We start from the raw sequence: 18,085 nt of genomic DNA on the forward strand, positions 1-18,085 counted from the left end.
AACTGTTTTATTTTGTACATATTTTTTTTTTTACATACTTTTTTTCTTTGTACATATTTGAAATGGACTTGAGATACACCTGTATGATGATAACTTGCACGAGGAGATTGAAGGTAAGAATTTTATTTTATTTTATTTTTAATGTGTTATATTTCAATGCATGGGGCGTACTTTCAATTAACTTAACTTTTTTTTCTGTTTATTTAAAAAAAAGGCAAGCTGTTGGCTCTTTTGCAATTTTAAGGTGCATTTAATTGACGTGGATGTTTAATTGATGTAATTGATGTGATCATCTAGTTAGATTGGTGGTATAACTTTAAAAGATTGAACTGTTTTCTTCTTTGGGAAACAGTAGCAGCATTAAAGGATTCACCCTGTAATCCAGTTGCTGGTGTGAATGTTGCTTGTGCTTCAGAGTTTCGTATGTTTTTTTATTTTTTAATGACGTGTGGATGAGGTGTGCTGGGACCCGTCATTTTTATCACATCTATACTGGATATATTTTCTTACCAAAACTTTTGATTTTTTATGCATAGGGCTACTTGTTAATAGCAATAAACGTGGTTTCAGTAAAAAAAAAAAAAAAAAGGGGGCTAGTTTTGAAGTGACTTTGGGCTGTAAACACTGTAGAAATCTGGCAACCCTGCTTCCATGACACATTTGACCAGCAGATTCACTCTGTGAAATTCCTCATTCCTGTCCAGCCCTACACATCAGCGTTAATAATATACGAATGAACCCTTTAAGGTGGAAGGGATGCATGCTAACGCCCTCGTTTTTGCAATAATAATAAACAGGGGTACTGTTAATTCGGTACACGTGTGCACAAGACATAAGAACTACTGTACTTTATATTACAAATAGTTTATATTGTATACTAGTTGGACTCAGAGAAGGAGATTAATTTATTGGCGAGACTCATTACAAATAAGATGCATTTTACCGTAATACACCGAAAGAACTCACCCTTCTCTGTTTTCTCGTCCTCTGGCACAGTCTCGAACCCGAAATGGGTGCTCCTGTGCTCGCTGTAGAGTCTCGTTGAGACTCCGAAGCGGCTTACTTTGCTGTGATATGGGACCTGCCGCTGACATTGCAGGCAGACAGAGAATCTGTAACCCAGTCTACACAAGGTCCTTGCAAAGCCTGCGGAGGACGCCATGTTTCTGTGACCGACTGAGCGCCCAGATCACATGTCGAGGGCGGGGAACGGTTTTGTCGGTCTGGCTTCAGTTCCACAGCCCTGAGCCAAGAATCCTTGTCAGGTGTACCTGATTTTCAGCGACACGCTACAAAGCGCACGATGTCGCGCCTGAGACTCACGCTTAGGTATCGCAATCTCACGCACGCATTACATTCCCTGGGAAAGACAGCATTGCAAGAAAGCGGGCCATCTACAGATACTCTGCTAAAAGCATCATTAAAGGATAGCATGAACACACGTGCTGCATATTTCAGACATGACTGGAGAGTCTTTATATTTACTTTAATATAGTAAGATACAGCAATATTAAAAACAAAATGCACAATGAACAACAATGAGGTATAAGCATTCCATAATCAATGAATTAATAATAATAATCATCATCATCATCTATAAACAGGGCTTTTCAATATCTAAAGGCTGTTAAAATCAATCATTTAAAGAAAATAATGTTCAAAAGTCAGTACCACTGAAGGCATGCACTGTTCTTTACACATCTTCAAAGAATTGAGATATATTTTACAGTCAGAGCGAAAATGAGAAAAATCTGGTTTGGTTTTCATCCATTTGCATTTATGTATGTAATAGTTTCCAAAGAAAATAATCTAATTTATTAGGAAAACGAGGGAACGATCAAGATCAACGTCCTCAAAATAGCAAATGAGATCTTTTATCGAGAAATAAATGAGGATACTGCAAGAATCAAGAAACTAGTAAGTAACTCTTCTCCAAAACGCATTAGAAAACGTACAGCTGAAAACCAAGTGAGGGATTGTTTCAGTATGAGAGCTGCAAAGGATGCAATTAGGGTCAATGTTTGAATGTGTTTTATTGATATAATAACAAACTGGATAAACCCTATGTATGATCGTAAAGTGAATCTCTTTCATTTTTGGCAATAGGGATACTTCTGAGAAATGATCCACGTTCTCTTCCAGTTAACATCGCAGTTCAGTAATGAGTTCCAGGACACACCAGCTTTAGGTCTTGTATAATCTGTCTGAGAAGTTCTGTCTTACAAATCTGTTACTGAGAGGCAAAAATATTCCCCAAAAACGGTGGAAGGCTTTACCTCTGAATGGAGAAGCAGCTCCCTGTGTCTGTATTAGCTGTTTCAAACTGTAATTCAGATGCATTACATTCAGAACCAGCTACACACACACGGGTACTGCAGTCTGTACCGAATGTTCAGTCACCAAGATACATTACAAAACAAACTGACAAGGAGTAGCATTTTACTCGTTTATTCATATGTGTCCCTCTCAAACAATAACAGAGCTAAAGCATGTTAGACTGCAAGAAATACAGAGGAGGTGTGATGAGCTGCACTGGTGTGCTGGTCCCAGTGGTGGTGGACCCGGTCCAGCTTAGTGCTCCCCACCTTCGTAGCCAGTGGGGAGAGGGTTCACATGAGAGTTGTGGAACAAACTGTGGTTCCCGTCACCCCAGGGGAAGGGCTGCAGGGAGGGGATGAGAGAGAACATTAGCGGACCATCTGAAATACACCTGGTTCCAACTGTACAAAACACTTCATGGTACATGAATCCCAGAACGCTAAAAGCAGGTGTGTTAAGTTTGCAAGGGCTTACAAAGCAGGCTGAAGCAGCATCGATGGGCTGTTAGCACCACTTCCTCCCAGCAACGTTTGAAATGTATTACCAACACTATCGATTTCTACAGTCATTCAAATCTACTCTTTACACATCAAGAAGGCCTACATGTTATGAGGCACTGAACGCGCAGCAACCCGCGTCTGGTGTAACAGCGTTGTGAGCGGAGCGGTTACCTTGCTGCGAATCTGCAGGTGTGGGAAGGCGATAAACTCGGGATGCTCATGGAAGTGATGCTGCATCTTCAGGGAGCACCACCACGAACGACAGGATCTTCCATGTGCGCGCTGCCAGCAACACAAGACATGTCAAACAGTTACATTAATGTATAAATCCAAGAAATAACCCTTGACCTTTACTATATTAAAGAAAAAAAAACTGATTTACAAAAATAGTCAAACTGCATTCATCTATGGCGCCTGTTGCACCCAAACAAAAAAACAACTCATAAACTTAACCGCTAACCCTACCCCGAAACCGCCGGCGATTATCGGAGACGGGCGATTATTGTTAGTTTTACGGTATGCTACTATTTCAACACTTTGTTTCGCGCCCTCTAGTGGCTTGTATTTGTATTTCAAAAAATTCATAATTACTGTATTTTCCTTACTTTATTTTTTTACACACACATATATAAGTGCATAAAATGCTCCAAACACTCCCGTCACGCGTGGTGTTGTAATACTGTACTGCAATGTCATTTTGTATGCATGTATTTAATTGCACGTTCGGTCAAGGAAATTTTCAGCATTCCCAAGGCACCCGATATATTTAGCAAGTACGACTAGTCCAAGCAAGACTGTCAAACAGATTGCTGTCGGGTTTTCTAACAGCACCATGCCCCGATAAAGAGAGCTGACGCCGGGTAAGCGACCCACATCAACTTAGCTTTCGGGACGCCGTGCAGAAGTCGCCCAAGCGAGGCAAGGTAGTCCGGGGTTTCAAGGCGGTGTAGAGGATAATGCGAAAGACATGCACGCTGAACACAGAGTACGACCACCGAGCTCAATCGCGACAGTTGCGACAGTATTATTAGGATTCCCGTTCCGTCCCCCCTAGCAAGGTCACCTCTCTCCAGCGCTTGGTCAGGCTTTCACATTGCAATGCTTGCAGCATCACGCCTTTTATTACCAGCCTGGTGTGGCTCGCCGGGTCTGGGCGCTGAAGGTCCGCAGAAGAGGCTGCAAGACTCGTTCTGCAGCTGCCATCTTACAATCTCTAGAGTTCATGATCAGGGGCAGGAAACGGAGGGGATGTGTTTTTTTTTTTTTTTTTTGACTTCTGGTACCGCTACAGTAAATGCCTTTGATTGTATATTGTATTATTATTATTATTATTATTATTATTATTATTATTATTATTATTATTATTATTATTAATGTACTCGTATAATCATAACTATATAGTGTATTTTATGTGCTTATACACGTTACATTCGCAATTTTAAAACACTAATCAGTAAAAAAATTCGAATATAAAAATTAAAAAAATGATTCTGGGTAAGTGTGACGTAATGTAGTCGCTGACGCTGGCTGTACTTCACTGTGATTGGTTGGTTTCTGATGTTATTTATTTACACAGGTGTTACAGGGCAGCACTGGGTTACAATGAAAAAATGATATTTAAATACATCATTCCAGTTTCGAGTAAGTGCGAATAACACTACTAAAATACAATATGAAATAAAATGCAACTAGTTAGGATTGCAACAAGTTATCTCTACAGCGACAGCAGTGCAAGGACCGTGCATCAGCTGAGGGTGCAGTAACGTGGTGCTGAGGTCAGGTGATGCACTGCGTAGCAGGAGAGCGCATAAACAGGGGGGGGGGACGGGGGGGGCAGCTATGGAAGAGAGGATGCAGCGTGCAGGGAAGGCAGGACCAGCCGGGCTGTAGAGGACGAGCAGAGAGGGTTTGTGAGACTCCAGGGATTAGGAGAGGGCAGTGTCGTCGGGTGTAAATGTGCCGCTCTGGCGCTAGATTCAGGCACCAGCGACATTACGTTGTGGCGCCAGTAGACGTGTTACATTCGGATTAATTGTTTTGTATTATTATCCCTTAGCAAACATAGATGATGGTAGTTTCTCATTGGGTCTGAACTCGTATGACCCGCCCCCCACACTCATCCGCAAAACATTAAGGGGGGGGTTGATAATCTAGCACTAGTATCTCTAAACTTTCAAAACAGTTTAACGCCAATTTTCAAAACGATTTGCACCCTTTTAATCTATTATGCACACAACGAAGAGGCTATAAACTGTAATTCTCAGAGTGGCCACTGGGAGGCAGGCTACCACTGTCTTTCCCATGAAGATGCTATAAAGGCAACTATGTTTTTTTTAACTGACCAAGCAAGGATTGATTTTCTGTCCTGCTGCGATTAGAACACACGAGTTCTGACGGCATCTTGCAGACAATGATAAAAAATAAGAGTGAAAAAAATAAAAAGTCAAAATGTAGTTTAAAAGTAAGAAATGTTAAAATATTAGTGCAAAAATGAATGTGCACGCCAGGTACCAGACTTTGAAATAGCAACTGAAATGATTTCAAAACCTGCAATTGCTATACAATACTGTTACATGGAAAACACAAATCTAAATCAATAGTATATAACATTTGCAGTAACCCTTTACGCCCTTGTGAACCAATACAAGTGTCAAATAAGTAACACACACAATCTTATAGGTACTTTCAATTACTTATGAACAATACAAAGTATTTTTTTGAAAAGAATAACACAAATATACACAATAAAACAGTTGTTTTAAAAACAATAGAAGCACATTCAATGAATAAAATAATAATTTGTAAACAGTTTAATGCATCATATTAAACACAAGATCTCTACAGGATGGATGATAGACCCCTAATGATACATAATATAAAAGCCTCTAGCGATGACATGCTGTACTCTAGGCGTGCTTGCTTGCATGCTTACTTTGACATCACATCATTTTCACAAAATAAATTCTTCATTCAAAGTTATTGTTTTGAAAATGGCCACTGGGAGGCAGGCCTCCACTGTTAGGATGTTTTTCTGAAGCGCCTGGAGTAGGTTCCAGTTTTAAAGCATTGGCGAGGTTTGCATGTCAGTTTCTCACACTCTGATGATCACGTACCTCCGGACTGATCTGTGAAATAAAAATTAACACATTAATGTTCCAACAGCAATTAAACGTTTGAATAACAATACAAGTTAAGACTAACAATCTTCTTGAAGCTATTGCAGATGTTTGGTTTGCTTTCCTCATGTTAAAGCGTTTTACTAAGAAGCAGTTTGCAGTTTTGCTGTAGATCAGTTGCTAGTTTTTTTCATGCTTCAGTTTTCTTTGGTTTAAGTTTTTGTAAACCAGTGCAGCACTGCTAGGGAAGGAGAAGGGCCTAGGGGAGGGACGAGGGTCTGCTTTCAACTGACAAGCTGCTGCTCCACCTAGGGGCTTTAAATGGCAAGCAAAGTTGCGATGTAATTGGACTGTGTTTTGTTGAGTGTGTATGTAGGAGTACACATCAAAGCACACTGTTATTGATCAGAGAACTCATGATAACTGCTGCACCACAGCTGCAGGGCGTGGGAGTGTGTCACTGTATATAGAGCGCCTGTTTTCAAGGGATATACGTGCTCGCTTCGGCAGCACATATACTAAAATTGGAACGATAGAGAAGCTGCGCAAAAGACCCTGCGCAATCTTTGCATCCCGGGCCTACTTGGGGGGGGGGGGGAGCAGGGCACCAGCAGCACAGCAGCAGTATTCCAGCCCCACAAGCACAGAGACCCATGTTCAATCCCCAGCCAGCACCTGACACACAAATTCCATCAAAATTAGCTGTAATAACTGTTGTTGCATATGTGCACAAAAACATAAAAACAACAATAAAAACACAAATTTATAGTGACTGTATACTAAATCATAATAGGGCATATATAGAAAATATAAGAACACAGTGCAGCAAATAGAAAATGCATGTGTTTCTAAATACATATTAAAGCATTCCATATTTTTGTTATTTAGGAAAAAAAAAAATACTTTCAAGTGGTCCCTATGTGCCAGGCAGTGTTTTGTGATACACTGGCATTACAGATTCTGGTCTGCCCTCTGTCGGTGAGATGAGATGAGGTTAAAAGCTCTGAAAGCAGGAATGCAGGTGAGCCCAGCTCTTTAGCATAGCTGTTAAGACATAGCTGTTTATAACCATGGGAAAAGCACAGGAAACAAAACTGCTAAATGACTTTGCAATTTTACTGTGGGCAAATTTTATAAAGGTATTCCATTACAAAGTCAGCCTTTGTAGTTGCACTGTCTACAAAATGCATTGTGTTTTGTATCGACTCAAATGGGCAAATAATAACTTTTGGGGAAAAATATCCATCAATAAAAAGTGTTACAAAGTCAACTAGAAGTTGCAAGCAACTTGACTGCTTCCAAAGCATTCTTCTTCCTATCTGTTCCATAGTAACCATGACCCTACCTGCACTCTGTAAGCAGTTATAAGCCACTTTTGCATTTGACCTGAAGGAGAGGTCGAAGGTCACCGTCAAAGACATTTTTTGAGAGAGCATATACGGGTTGCTATATTTGTTTCATACTAACCATGACTCTATCTGCACTTTCTATGGAGTTATAAGCTAGTTTAGGAGGTCAGAGGTCACGAGCAAGGACATTTTTACATAGAGTATATGTGGGTTCATATATGTGTTCTGTAGTAACCATGACCTTATCTACACTGTAAGGAGTTAAAAACTAGTTCTACATTTGACCTTAATGACATGTCAAAGGTCAAGATCAAGGTAATTTAATAAACCATACATTAATTCCCATAGGCTTCCACTACTGTGTGAAGATTCATGAGTTTACAACATTGTGCCTTAGATAAATACAGCAATATTTGCAAATTGACCATAGCTGAAATTTGATTGGCTTGCGGTTGCCAATTTTTATGAATCAACTTGCTTTGAACAAACTTGATAGACAACCTTGCCAAGGCTGTGTATGCAAAGTTTCACTTCAATCCACATAACAGTTTCAGAGAAGAAGACGTTAGAATATTTTTGACAAATTCAATATGGCCACCAAACTGTGCTACACATTTTCTTCACACAAACAAATCTGAACGTAGGCCATGAGGTGAGTATGTGCACCAAGTTTCACACACACAGCCACTTCCTCAGCATTATCTCAAGGCTAGAAAGAGATTCCTGCTCTAAGATAGCAGAAGCTGAATGTCATTTTAAAGAATAGGAAAGTGTGGTGTTCGCCAAAGCCCTGAGAAAGAATCGTACAAGTATGATAAAGTTTGCATTACAGTTTGATTGAGAATCTTACAAGTACAATTCAGCATGCTTGCGGCTGTGATTAGTGTCAGCTGTAAACAGGCTGCTGAAAGACAGGAAGCAGCACCCAGCCTGCCCTGCCCCAGCTCTCTGAATAGAGGTTGGATGGCTCTTCCACAAATCTACTTTGATCATGTTTCTGTGAGAGCGCTCCTCTGATTTGTCAGAGACGATGCCTGGGGTGATCCCCTCTGACAAAAGGAACCGCTCCCATTGGTGCTTCCGGAATAAAAGAGCAGGGAATTAGCACAGGTTTTATGTTGCAAATGAAGGCAGACAGTTTCTCCAGGTGGGAATGGCACTGCCTATTGTGTGACAGGTTGCCTTTGTCCCTGCTGTGCTTTGGCACTGGAAGAATGAAAACTTCTCTCCTTCCTCCCCTTGGGAGAGTTGCACACACAGGGACAGCCACTGTACAGCGAGCCAACTCGGGAGGCATGAAACCGACCCCATTCACTGAGAAAAAAGTAAGCAGTTCTCATAGGAAAAATCTAGCCAGGCTCCTTCACAGCCGGGTGAGAAACCCCCACCCATGTGTCTGCTCAGCAGGGAAGACCGCAGGCAACTTCTACTGGCACTCGTAGGGAGTGTTTCAAGCTATTTTAAAAAAGCACTGTAGCTTGATCACAGGTTGTCAAGAACTTGTAGCTTGAATTGTTCACACAGCGGAAATTGCTTGCAACATATTGCTACCCAAGTTGCTTGCTGCAGGTCTAAAATGTCACATTAATATTTGCTGTTTCTTTTCGTCAGTGTTTTTATTTTGCTGTATCACACAAACTCAGTACTTTCTTTTGACACCACACACCCCAAAAAACAAGTTTGTTTAGAACTCTGGTCCAAATCAACACACTTTATCTAGGGTATTACACCTATACTGATTGAGTGCAGTCTCGTGGAGCCATGTGGGTGTCCTTGTGGCAGCTCTTGCTCTTTGACGGACCGCACAGATTGCTCTGAAGTTGAAGCTCTGGGTTTACGTCCCAGCCCTAGGGTCGTGGACGTATCTGTTTGAATCGTCCTGCAATCTGCTCGTTTGCTTCCCATTGCATTTTAATTTTTTTTAGTGATAGTGCAATTGAAAACTATAGCCTAAAACCTGAGATCTGACGACGGTTTAGCCATAGTATCCAGTTTCCTAAAAGATGCACTCGCACATCCTTGACTCCGCCCCCCCCCTCCAGTCTGAGCTGTGTGCAGGTGAGCGGTCTCCGTGGCGCCCAGGTATGTGGGCGGAGTCTCCAGTGCCAGGTGCCTGGTTACCTGGCTGCTGCAAGTAGCAGGTTGTTTGAAACCGGATCCCCATTTCAGACATGGCACTCCAAGCAGATGTACCAGAGGCTCAACTTTCAGACATTTAATAATTTATTTGGAACAAAACGGTTTTGACAGCAAACTTGTTTGTGTATTAAGTTTGTCTTTTATGTTTCAGAAGTGCTGTCTGGGAACTGGGGTGGATGAATAGAAAGAACCTGTGTGTGTAAGCGCCTGGTGTTAACTGCAGAGCAAGGTGAGGCTCAGTTACAAATAGAAGTCTGAGAGAGGCTTTGGAAAGAGACAGCGATCACTACCTCAATGTTTAAACCATGAATAAATTATAGCTGCCAGTTTCGCCGTGATATTTAATATTATTTCTTATCAGGTTTGTCGCAGCTGAGACCCGGCTTGTAAACGAATACAGATCCCTGCTTGTCCTCTTTGTTCAGTGTATATAATTACAGATTACACAGCAGAGCCATTCTCCTGCTTTTAGACAATAATACCCTGGCGTGTCTATGTGAAAGGTGCTCTGTGCAGGTAACTAAGAGGCAGGGCCTTTGGAAACCTGATGAGAATCGCCACTGAACTTCAAAAAGGTTCCCACAAGAAAAACTGCAGCTGAACTGAAACTGGCAGACTGTTCATGTGTGGCAGTGTGTGTTTAACTGGCAATGCAGGAAGTGTTAAATAGGGATATGCAGTGTCCCTCATATCATATAAACTAGGGAAACTGCAGTCTTTAGGGACTGGAAAAAGATTTTAAAAACATATAGATTATCTTGGGAGCTCAAATACCTAACATTTTTTGTTTTCCTGTTCGAAATGAGCCACTGCAATAAACTGATCAGTGTGGAGCACTGTGAATTTAGATTTGAATAATGTGGACTATAGTAAGCTGAGGGAACATAAAGCCACTTTTTCAGGAAAAGTGGCTTGAAACCAGGTTCCAGGAGACCTAGTTTGAGACAGCTTTGCTGTTTGAAAAGCCAAGTCTCTCCTGGTGTGCTGTGCAGTGATCTGAAACCAAGTTCCAAGCCACACACACAGTCTCACCAGGCACTGGTTTGGAGATCTACTGCAGTTGCGAAGCTGGGCCTGTCCTGGCAGGCAGGGTGTGAGAGAGGGAAGTCAGCCAGTCCCACTAAAAATAACCAGGTTTGCGTCTGGAGGAATTGTGTTGATAGCTCCTGAGTGGGGGCGGTCGGAAAAAAAGATAAAAGGAGAAGAGGGGGTGGAAGGGAGGGTCTGTTTGTTTGGAAGTGAAAGACTCACCTTCACGTACAAACGTCATGAGGGGGATGCTGATAAACAGAGTGATCCGAGCCACTTCTTTTACCAGCACTGGAAGACCAGGCTCTCTTCTAACCCCTTTTTTTCTCTATGTTGATTTTAATACCCTGCAGTCCACACACTACCCCCTCTCTTTTAAACGTTTCTGGAGGGCAGCGTCCTGTACCATCTCAGAGTACTGTATCGTTATTGCAAAGTGAATGTGATGTAACGAATTGCCTGCTTTCCTCTGGGAGGGTGATGCGTCTCATCCAGTTTGCCTCGAATGCTAATTATTTAATAAGTAAAGAAGTGAACAAACAGCTCCATGCTGAGGCTGCCTGGGCTCTGGTGTCTCTGTTGAAAGGGTGGGGGTGAAGCCGGGACGCTGCCCAGAATAGCTGCCCTGCTTTTCTGTCTCGTTTCTGCAGTCTCTCTCTCTCTCTCTCTCTCTCTCTCTCTCTCTCTCTCTCTCTCTCTCTCTCTCTCTCTCTCTCTTCCTTGGTGAATGTTGCTGCCTTTTTATTCCATAAGAACTGAGCTACTCAAACCCACTGCCTTCCACACTGCAGCCCAGCACTCTAACCACTGAGCTACTCAAACCCACTGCCTTCCACACTGCAGTCCAGCACTCTAACCACTGAGCTACTCAAACCCACTGCCTTCCATACTGCAGCCCAGCACTCTAATATTGATCTACTCAAACCGACTGCCTTCCACACTGCCGTCCAGCACTCTAACAGTGAGCTGCCATTCCCTGTGTGGCTCTGTGCTGACTGAGCCCTCTGTTTTGTACACCTGCATTCCTGGCTGTCCGGAAGCCAACACTGCTTACTGTAATTTGGGGATTAGACCCTGCAGACAACAGGGAGAGAGCTAATCTGCCAGTCCCATCTGCTGTGGTGAGGCAGAGCTGAACAGAGAATAAAGTTCCAAGAGCAGGGAGAGGATGAGAGAGGGGAGCAGGGGGGTGAAAGGATGAGGGAGGGAGGGGAGCAGGGGTGAGCAGGGGGGTGAGAGGATGAGGGAGGGAGGGAGGGGAGCAGGGGGAGGTGAGTCCGAGGTGAGAGGCTGAGGGAGGGAGGTCCCCTCCACTCTCCTACTCCCTCCCTCCCCTCGTCCCCCCCACTCTCCTAGGATCCCTCCCTCCCTGCCTCCGCTCGGGGGGGTGAGACTCTGAGGGACTCCCTCCCCTCGTCCCCCAGGGGTCCCCCACTCTCCATACCCCTCCCTCCCTCCCCGGAGTCCCGATAGAAAAGTGAGGGGCTTTTTAGGGGGGGTCTCTTCCATCCTCCTCCCTCGGAAAGTTTTTGCCAAGTCTTTCCCCTCAGCACCTCTCCTCACGTGAGGGCAGAGAATGTAAAGAAAAGAGAAGGTAGGAGAGGGAGAGAAAGAGCCCGTTCATTAACTGAGAAACACCCCCCCCCCCCCCACACACACACACACACACCACCCACACTGACACCAAGCAAAACCCTCCATCCCAGCCAATCAGAATCAGCTTAGCTTTTGAGTTTGTTTCTTGTGACCCCTGAGTAAGCTTTGGGACAGAGGGGTCGCCGAGTCCTGTTCACGCCTCGTGACCTTTGCCCTGGACACAGCAGGACTGGAGCTGAAGGAGATGCACTGTGAACTCTGAGGAATGCTTTCCCTGTGAAAGTTATTTTTTTGTGCTGTTTCTTTAAAACTGTCAGTGCCAGCACTTGTTGTTTAGCAACTGACAACACCAGCACATTTCCCAGAAGATAGACACTGTCCCGAATACTGAGAGGGATTCCTGTTTGTTTCTGGGTTACTTTCTGAACTTCTGAACCCTATGTACCTTTTCATATAAAATGAACTTTGATCAAATGAAATGTCTTTGAATCAGATAGTTTGTATCAGGTGGAAATTACATCACATTACAGTTAGTTGTACGGTTACTTCTGTTAACTGTATATAAACATATCTAGTACAAGGTGGTGTATAAGATACAAGCTGATTTCCACTCAGACGAGGTCAGTGCAGCCAATAAACCCACCCTGTAGGATCCTCTAGTGCTATAAGTTACAGGAGTGATAAAGCCTTCCAACAGTAGAACTGTGGTCTGATTCTGTCAAGGTCATTGCTGATTGCTAGTCATATCGATCTGGTTGCTGTGTGTGGATTGCGTACCTTTGCAGTAAGTGAGCCCCCGAGAGAGGGTCTCCCTCACAGAACCTAATCTGTGGATAAATTCTATTGAGCACCTTGACAAGCACTTCAATTCAGAAAGCATTTCCCCCTGCTCATAACCTTTTTCAGTTTCTGCTTTACCCCCCACAATCCCTACCTCATCCCTCTTCAGCTGGCTTCTCCTGTTCTCAGACCCCCTCACTTTCCTTCTCTCTGTATAACCCTCTGCTTACCTTCTTTAATCCCGTCACCCTCCGTACCCCCTCCCTCTCCCCTTCCCTCTTTCTACCACCTCTTTATAACCCTCTGCTCTTCTTCTCCCACCCTTGTCTCTTTCCTTACCCCCTCTCCCCCTTTCCTGTTCCCAGACCTCCTCCATTCTGTTCCACTTCTTTCTTTCCCCTGCTCTACCCTTCTCTCTCTCTCTCTCTCTCTCTCTCTCTCTCTCTCTCTCTCTCTCTCTCTCTCTCTCTCTCTCTCCTATTCAAGCTGATTGATCAGGCATGTGGAAACTCGGCACGCCCAAAGCTCCCATGCAAACCTCCCGTTGCCAAGCGCAGCTCACCCCTTAGAGAGCCCTTCTGTCAGCTGCAGACTGAAGGGAGCTGAAAACACGCAGGGACAGCTTTCTGCTGCAGGATCACTACACTCGGAGCCCCTCCATATCAAACTAACAGAAATTCACATTGCTGTCGCTCTACAGATCTGTAGCCCCTGTTAGCTCACTGCTCACAGCTTTCCTCGTTCTGTGCTGTGACCCCCAGAGTCATCAGCAGTCTGCAGGACCTCCCAAATAAATAGATCCTTCCTTTCAGAGTGTGTATTCCCTCTACAGCTACAGACAGAAAGCACAGGCACATATACACACCCACTCCCGTCACCACCCCAAACACTGATGCTACTATCAGCCTTGTTAGAATTGCTGAGGATTGGTGACTAAGTCTAAACACCCTTCCTGGTTAATGGTTTCTTGCAGGTCTTGTGCTAGGTCTGCAGAGATCTTTGGAATTGTGTGCATTGCTTGGAATTGAGGGGCTGCAGAGGTTCTGGAGACCCTCTAGAATACTACAGCAGTAGTATTAGTACTCCATTCCAACATGTCTAATCTGCCAGTGCATCTGGAGCACCGAAGAGTGTCAACATTATCACAGCCCTGCAACATTCTGGAGGCTGTATGGCACAAAAGACAAACCTTCAAATGAAACTTGGTCTCGTGCATGATACTGTAATCCAGTATGTTGGATATCCAGTATCCAGTATGTTTTTTCAAAAGGATTGCTAAGGTACTTTCTCTAGAATGTTGCAGTGTTTTTTTGTTTGTCAGGTAAAGCAGTTTTGAGGCGGGCTTGTGTAAGCCGCTGTGCTGCGGCTGCTGTTCCCTCGGGGTAGCGCCGCAGCAGCAGGGACAGCGGATCTGCTGAGTCCCAAATATTAGCATGACAATCCGGCCAGATCTCAGCCATCTCCTTACTAAAGGCAGGCTCGAGTAATCCTTTTGCAGTGCATCCCCCAACTGATTAACTACACGGGGAACTGGGATTACAATGACATGCACGCAGTAGAACAAGCATTTCACAGCTAATCAGATACCGCACAGCTGAAGAACACTGCTTTGCAGTTAATAGAGTGAACATGCAAATGCAAAAATAGCTTTACGTAGCTCTAATAATATGAGATACAGTGAAGTAAATGCGTGTATCCTGCTTGTAATGAAAGTGTTACTGGAAACCAGGTTAAACTGACCCCGTTGGTAGTTACATTCCGCAGATTTCAGAGGCAGAACAAATCCTTTAGAAAACCCTCTTACAAACAGACGAGCTTGTACTGCAATACAGGGGACCACGAGGACGCGGACGATAAACGAAGGCAACAACCATTCTGTGCCCACTTCTAATATCCTATCCCTACCCCTCTGAACCAGGTGAGGTCAATACAGAACCAAGCAGAAACAATTTTTTTTTGTAGATTTGTAAATATAAAGTGGATAATTGTTATGTGTGTGTGTGTTGATTTACCAGTGTAACAAGAAGATCTCATTGCTCGGCTGAGCCAGCTGATTGCCTGCACCGCATTCTAACATTAACTATGAAAAGAGCCCTAATCGCGTCCTGTGTCTTTAAACCGGCTGAGTGCAAGTGCAAGGCATGGCAAGGGCTGCTGCGTCACATCTTCCCGAGGACCGGCTGCCAGACCGTTAATAAGACGCAGGGGAGGGAAGAAAGGCGGTTCATGAGATAACTGGTCATGCATTAAAACACTTGAGATCAGACTGTATACACGCTTGCAACCCGTTATCATGAAACGTCTTTCATGAAGAGGAACACACTTTGTTCTTTTTAATCCTCGTGTTGTTAGTTTTCTGTCCTTGCTAATTAAAAAGCACCTGACATCGCCCTGAATAAAAGGAGCAGCATCCAGCCAGTAAAGCAGTGGTAAATGCTGCCAGTAGAAGTTTGGTGTGTTCGACCTGGCGCCGAATCGAGCTCAGTCAGGAAAGGGTTACTTGGAGCTGAGGAAGCCAGCTCTAAAGAAGACAACGGGCTTGTCACAGCACATCAAAGCGCTATTAACCACAGCTAATGAAGCTGCTTTCAGCGGCGCTGTCCAAACTGAACACAATGTGCAATGATTTCTTTGCTTTGGTGATTTTTAAAAAATTTTTAAGAGGCAATAAATATTGTGATTTACAAACCGTATTGCAAAATCATAACATGTACTTGCTGCTACTTTTGAAAAGTTGCCATAGGCCTACCGCTAAATACACACAGTGATGAAGCATTTTGCACAATAGCTATTGAGGATGGGGTGTGTCGGTAATGTAACACTGAAATAATGTTGTAGGCTATACGAACAAAACAACCCTAATCCCCTTCTAGAGAGAGAGAGAGAGACAGGAGAAAGAGAGCGGGAGGGGGGAGACTTAAGGTCAAGATTGTGTTTTATAGATAGATAGATAGATAGATAGCAACACACCCATATCATGAGTTTCATGTATACTGTTTTCTAGATGGGGGATTTGGATATTATATCTCTTTAGGGGCTGTCTGGGCTCATCGATTTAATGAACACACAATATATATATATATATATATATATATATATATATATATATATATATTATATACAAAGTACTAAAACAATGTATTAGATGATGGTATATCGCAATATAAAGTCATAAAACTGTGTCCCCAAAAAGCTTACATTATACAATAAAGCAGAAATCTAAACTTTGCTGTATACTGCGATGAGTAAGCATAGATAGCACGTCTGCAGAACTTCTAGCACCGATGTATACAATAATATTTTATTACAAAAGCTTAATGCTAGCTGGGTTTTACATAGGCACCGTGTCCTGGGTGAGACTAACTCATCACAGTGAAACACGGCTTGATGTTCACACATGGGTCTGTGGGTTGTTGATGAGATGAGACTAACTCATCACAGTGAAACACAGCTTGATGTTCACGCATGGTCCTGTGGATTGATGATGAGGTGAGACTAACTCATCACAATGAAACACAGCTTGATGTTCACGCATGGTTCTGTGGGTTGATGATGAGGTGAGACTAACTCATAGAGTGAAACACGGCTTGATGTTCACGCATGGTTCTGTGGGTTGATGATGAGGTGAGACTAACTCATAGAGTGAAACACGGCTTGATGTTCACGCATGGTTCTGTGGGTTGATGATGAGGTGAGACTAACTCATAGAGTGAAACACGGCTTGATGTTCACGCATGGTTCTGTGGGTTGATGATGAGGTGAGACTAACTCATAGAGTGAAACACGGCTTGATGTTCACGCATGGTTCTGTGGGTTGATGATGAGGTGAGACTAACTCATCAGAGTGAAACACGGCTTGATGTTCACACATGGTTCTGTGGATTGATGATGAGGTGAGGATAACTCATCAGAGTGAAACACGGCTTGATGTTCACGCATGGTTCTGTGGGTTGATGATGAGGTGAGACTAACTCATCAGAGTGAAACACGGCTTGATGTTCACACATGGTTCTGTGGATTGATGATGAGGTGAGGATAACTCATCAGAGTGAAACACGGCTTGATGTTCACGCATGGTTCTGTGGGTTGATGATGAGGTGAGACTAACTCATAGAGTGAAACACGGCTTGATGTTCACGCATGGTTCTGTGGGTTGATGATGAGGTGAGACTAACTCATCAGAGTGAAACACGGCTTGATGTTCACGCATGGTTCTGTGGGTTGATGATGAGGTGAGACTAACTCATCAGAGTGAAACACGGCTTGATGTTCACGCATGGTTCTGTGGGTTGATGATGAGGTGAGACTAACTCATCAGAGTGAAACACGGCTTGATGTTCACGCATGGTTCTGTGGATTGATGATGAGGTGAGACTAACTCATCAGAGTGAAACATGGCTTGATGTTCACACATGGTTCTGTGGGTTGATGATGAGCTTGTGTTTTGAGAGAGGGTCCGTGTCTGTGCTTTGAATTCTAACAGAACTCCTCCACGGTTTAACAATGGGGCACTGAGTGAGTCCGAGCAGAGAGAGAGGATAGGACATGGGATTAAGACCTGTGTGATCAGCCCTGGCATTCACAGCAGTGTGCAATCAGCCACCATGCTTTATTAATGGACAACAACAGAACATTGTGAAAGAGAGGAGACTGGCTGCATCATCATCATCATCATCATCATAATAATAATTATTATTATTATAATAACCTTTTATATATACAAACTGTATTGAATTCACTCTGGGACCCTAACACCGTATTCTCGTGTGGTGGTGTTACGTTGGGGTTTTTCGTATGTTATTAATTTACACGCATCAGAACATATAAAAGGATCAAATAAATGATAAAAGGGTCCGTTCACTTTGGCAAGCTGGTAGACTATTCCCAATAACGGTTGTATAAATGGTTTGTTTTTTGTTTGGCAACAAAAAGTTTGTTTGGCAGCAAAAGTGACAATTGGTCTATGTATCTGTTTACTAGTAGTGTTACAGTGACTCCGTTAATAAAGAACAGCGATATGTTATGTGCTGAGAAATACACAAGCGCACAGTATTAACACAGAGCTGTGTGTATGTGTATGTGCCTATGCGGGCTCCATTCATCGAGGAGGAAGTTTACACAGTCCCGAGGCGGTTAGACTACTGCCTGCCGCTGAAGGACGGTCCCGCTAGCTCGCTCGGCGCTGCCCCCTTCCTCGGCTCAGGTGGAGGGAGAGAGGTGGAGTCTCGGTGCTTTTTGTGTGTGCGGTGCTGGCCCC

The 18,085-nt window shown here is 43.5% G+C and overlaps 1 protein-coding gene across 1 annotated transcript; it reads right to left on the reverse strand.

Annotated features, from left to right (window-relative positions):
* Window positions 1-2,453: 2,453 nt before the first annotated feature.
* LOC121300139 (cytochrome c oxidase subunit 6A1, mitochondrial-like) lies at window positions 2,454-4,005 on the reverse strand. Its single transcript, XM_041228573.1, has 3 exons — window positions 3,883-4,005; window positions 2,991-3,101; window positions 2,454-2,661 (listed from the first exon to the last, which is right to left on the reverse strand). The coding sequence occupies exons 1-3, from the start codon at window positions 3,928-3,930 to the stop codon at window positions 2,572-2,574; spliced, it is 249 nt and encodes an 82-aa protein (XP_041084507.1). The 5' UTR covers window positions 3,931-4,005; the 3' UTR covers window positions 2,454-2,571.
* Window positions 4,006-18,085: the final 14,080 nt, after the last annotated feature.

Source organism: Polyodon spathula, chromosome 25 (genome assembly GCF_017654505.1).
Source record: "Polyodon spathula isolate WHYD16114869_AA chromosome 25, ASM1765450v1, whole genome shotgun sequence".
Classification (NCBI taxonomy): Eukaryota; Metazoa; Chordata; class Actinopteri; order Acipenseriformes; family Polyodontidae; genus Polyodon; species Polyodon spathula.

Bases quoted from the DNA above. Each gene is read 5' to 3' on its own strand.
- LOC121300139 (XM_041228573.1), bottom strand. From the start codon at position 3,930: ATGCTGCAAGCATTGCAATGTGAAAGCCTGACCAAGCGCTGGAGAGAG. The intron at 3,102-3,882 runs GTGACCTTGCTA...TGTTGCTGGCAG, and splicing joins TGACCAAGCGCTGGAGAGAG to CGCGCACATGGAAGATCCTG. The intron at 2,662-2,990 runs GTAACCGCTCCG...CCCTCCCTGCAG, and splicing joins ACCTGCAGATTCGCAGCAAG to CCCTTCCCCTGGGGTGACGG.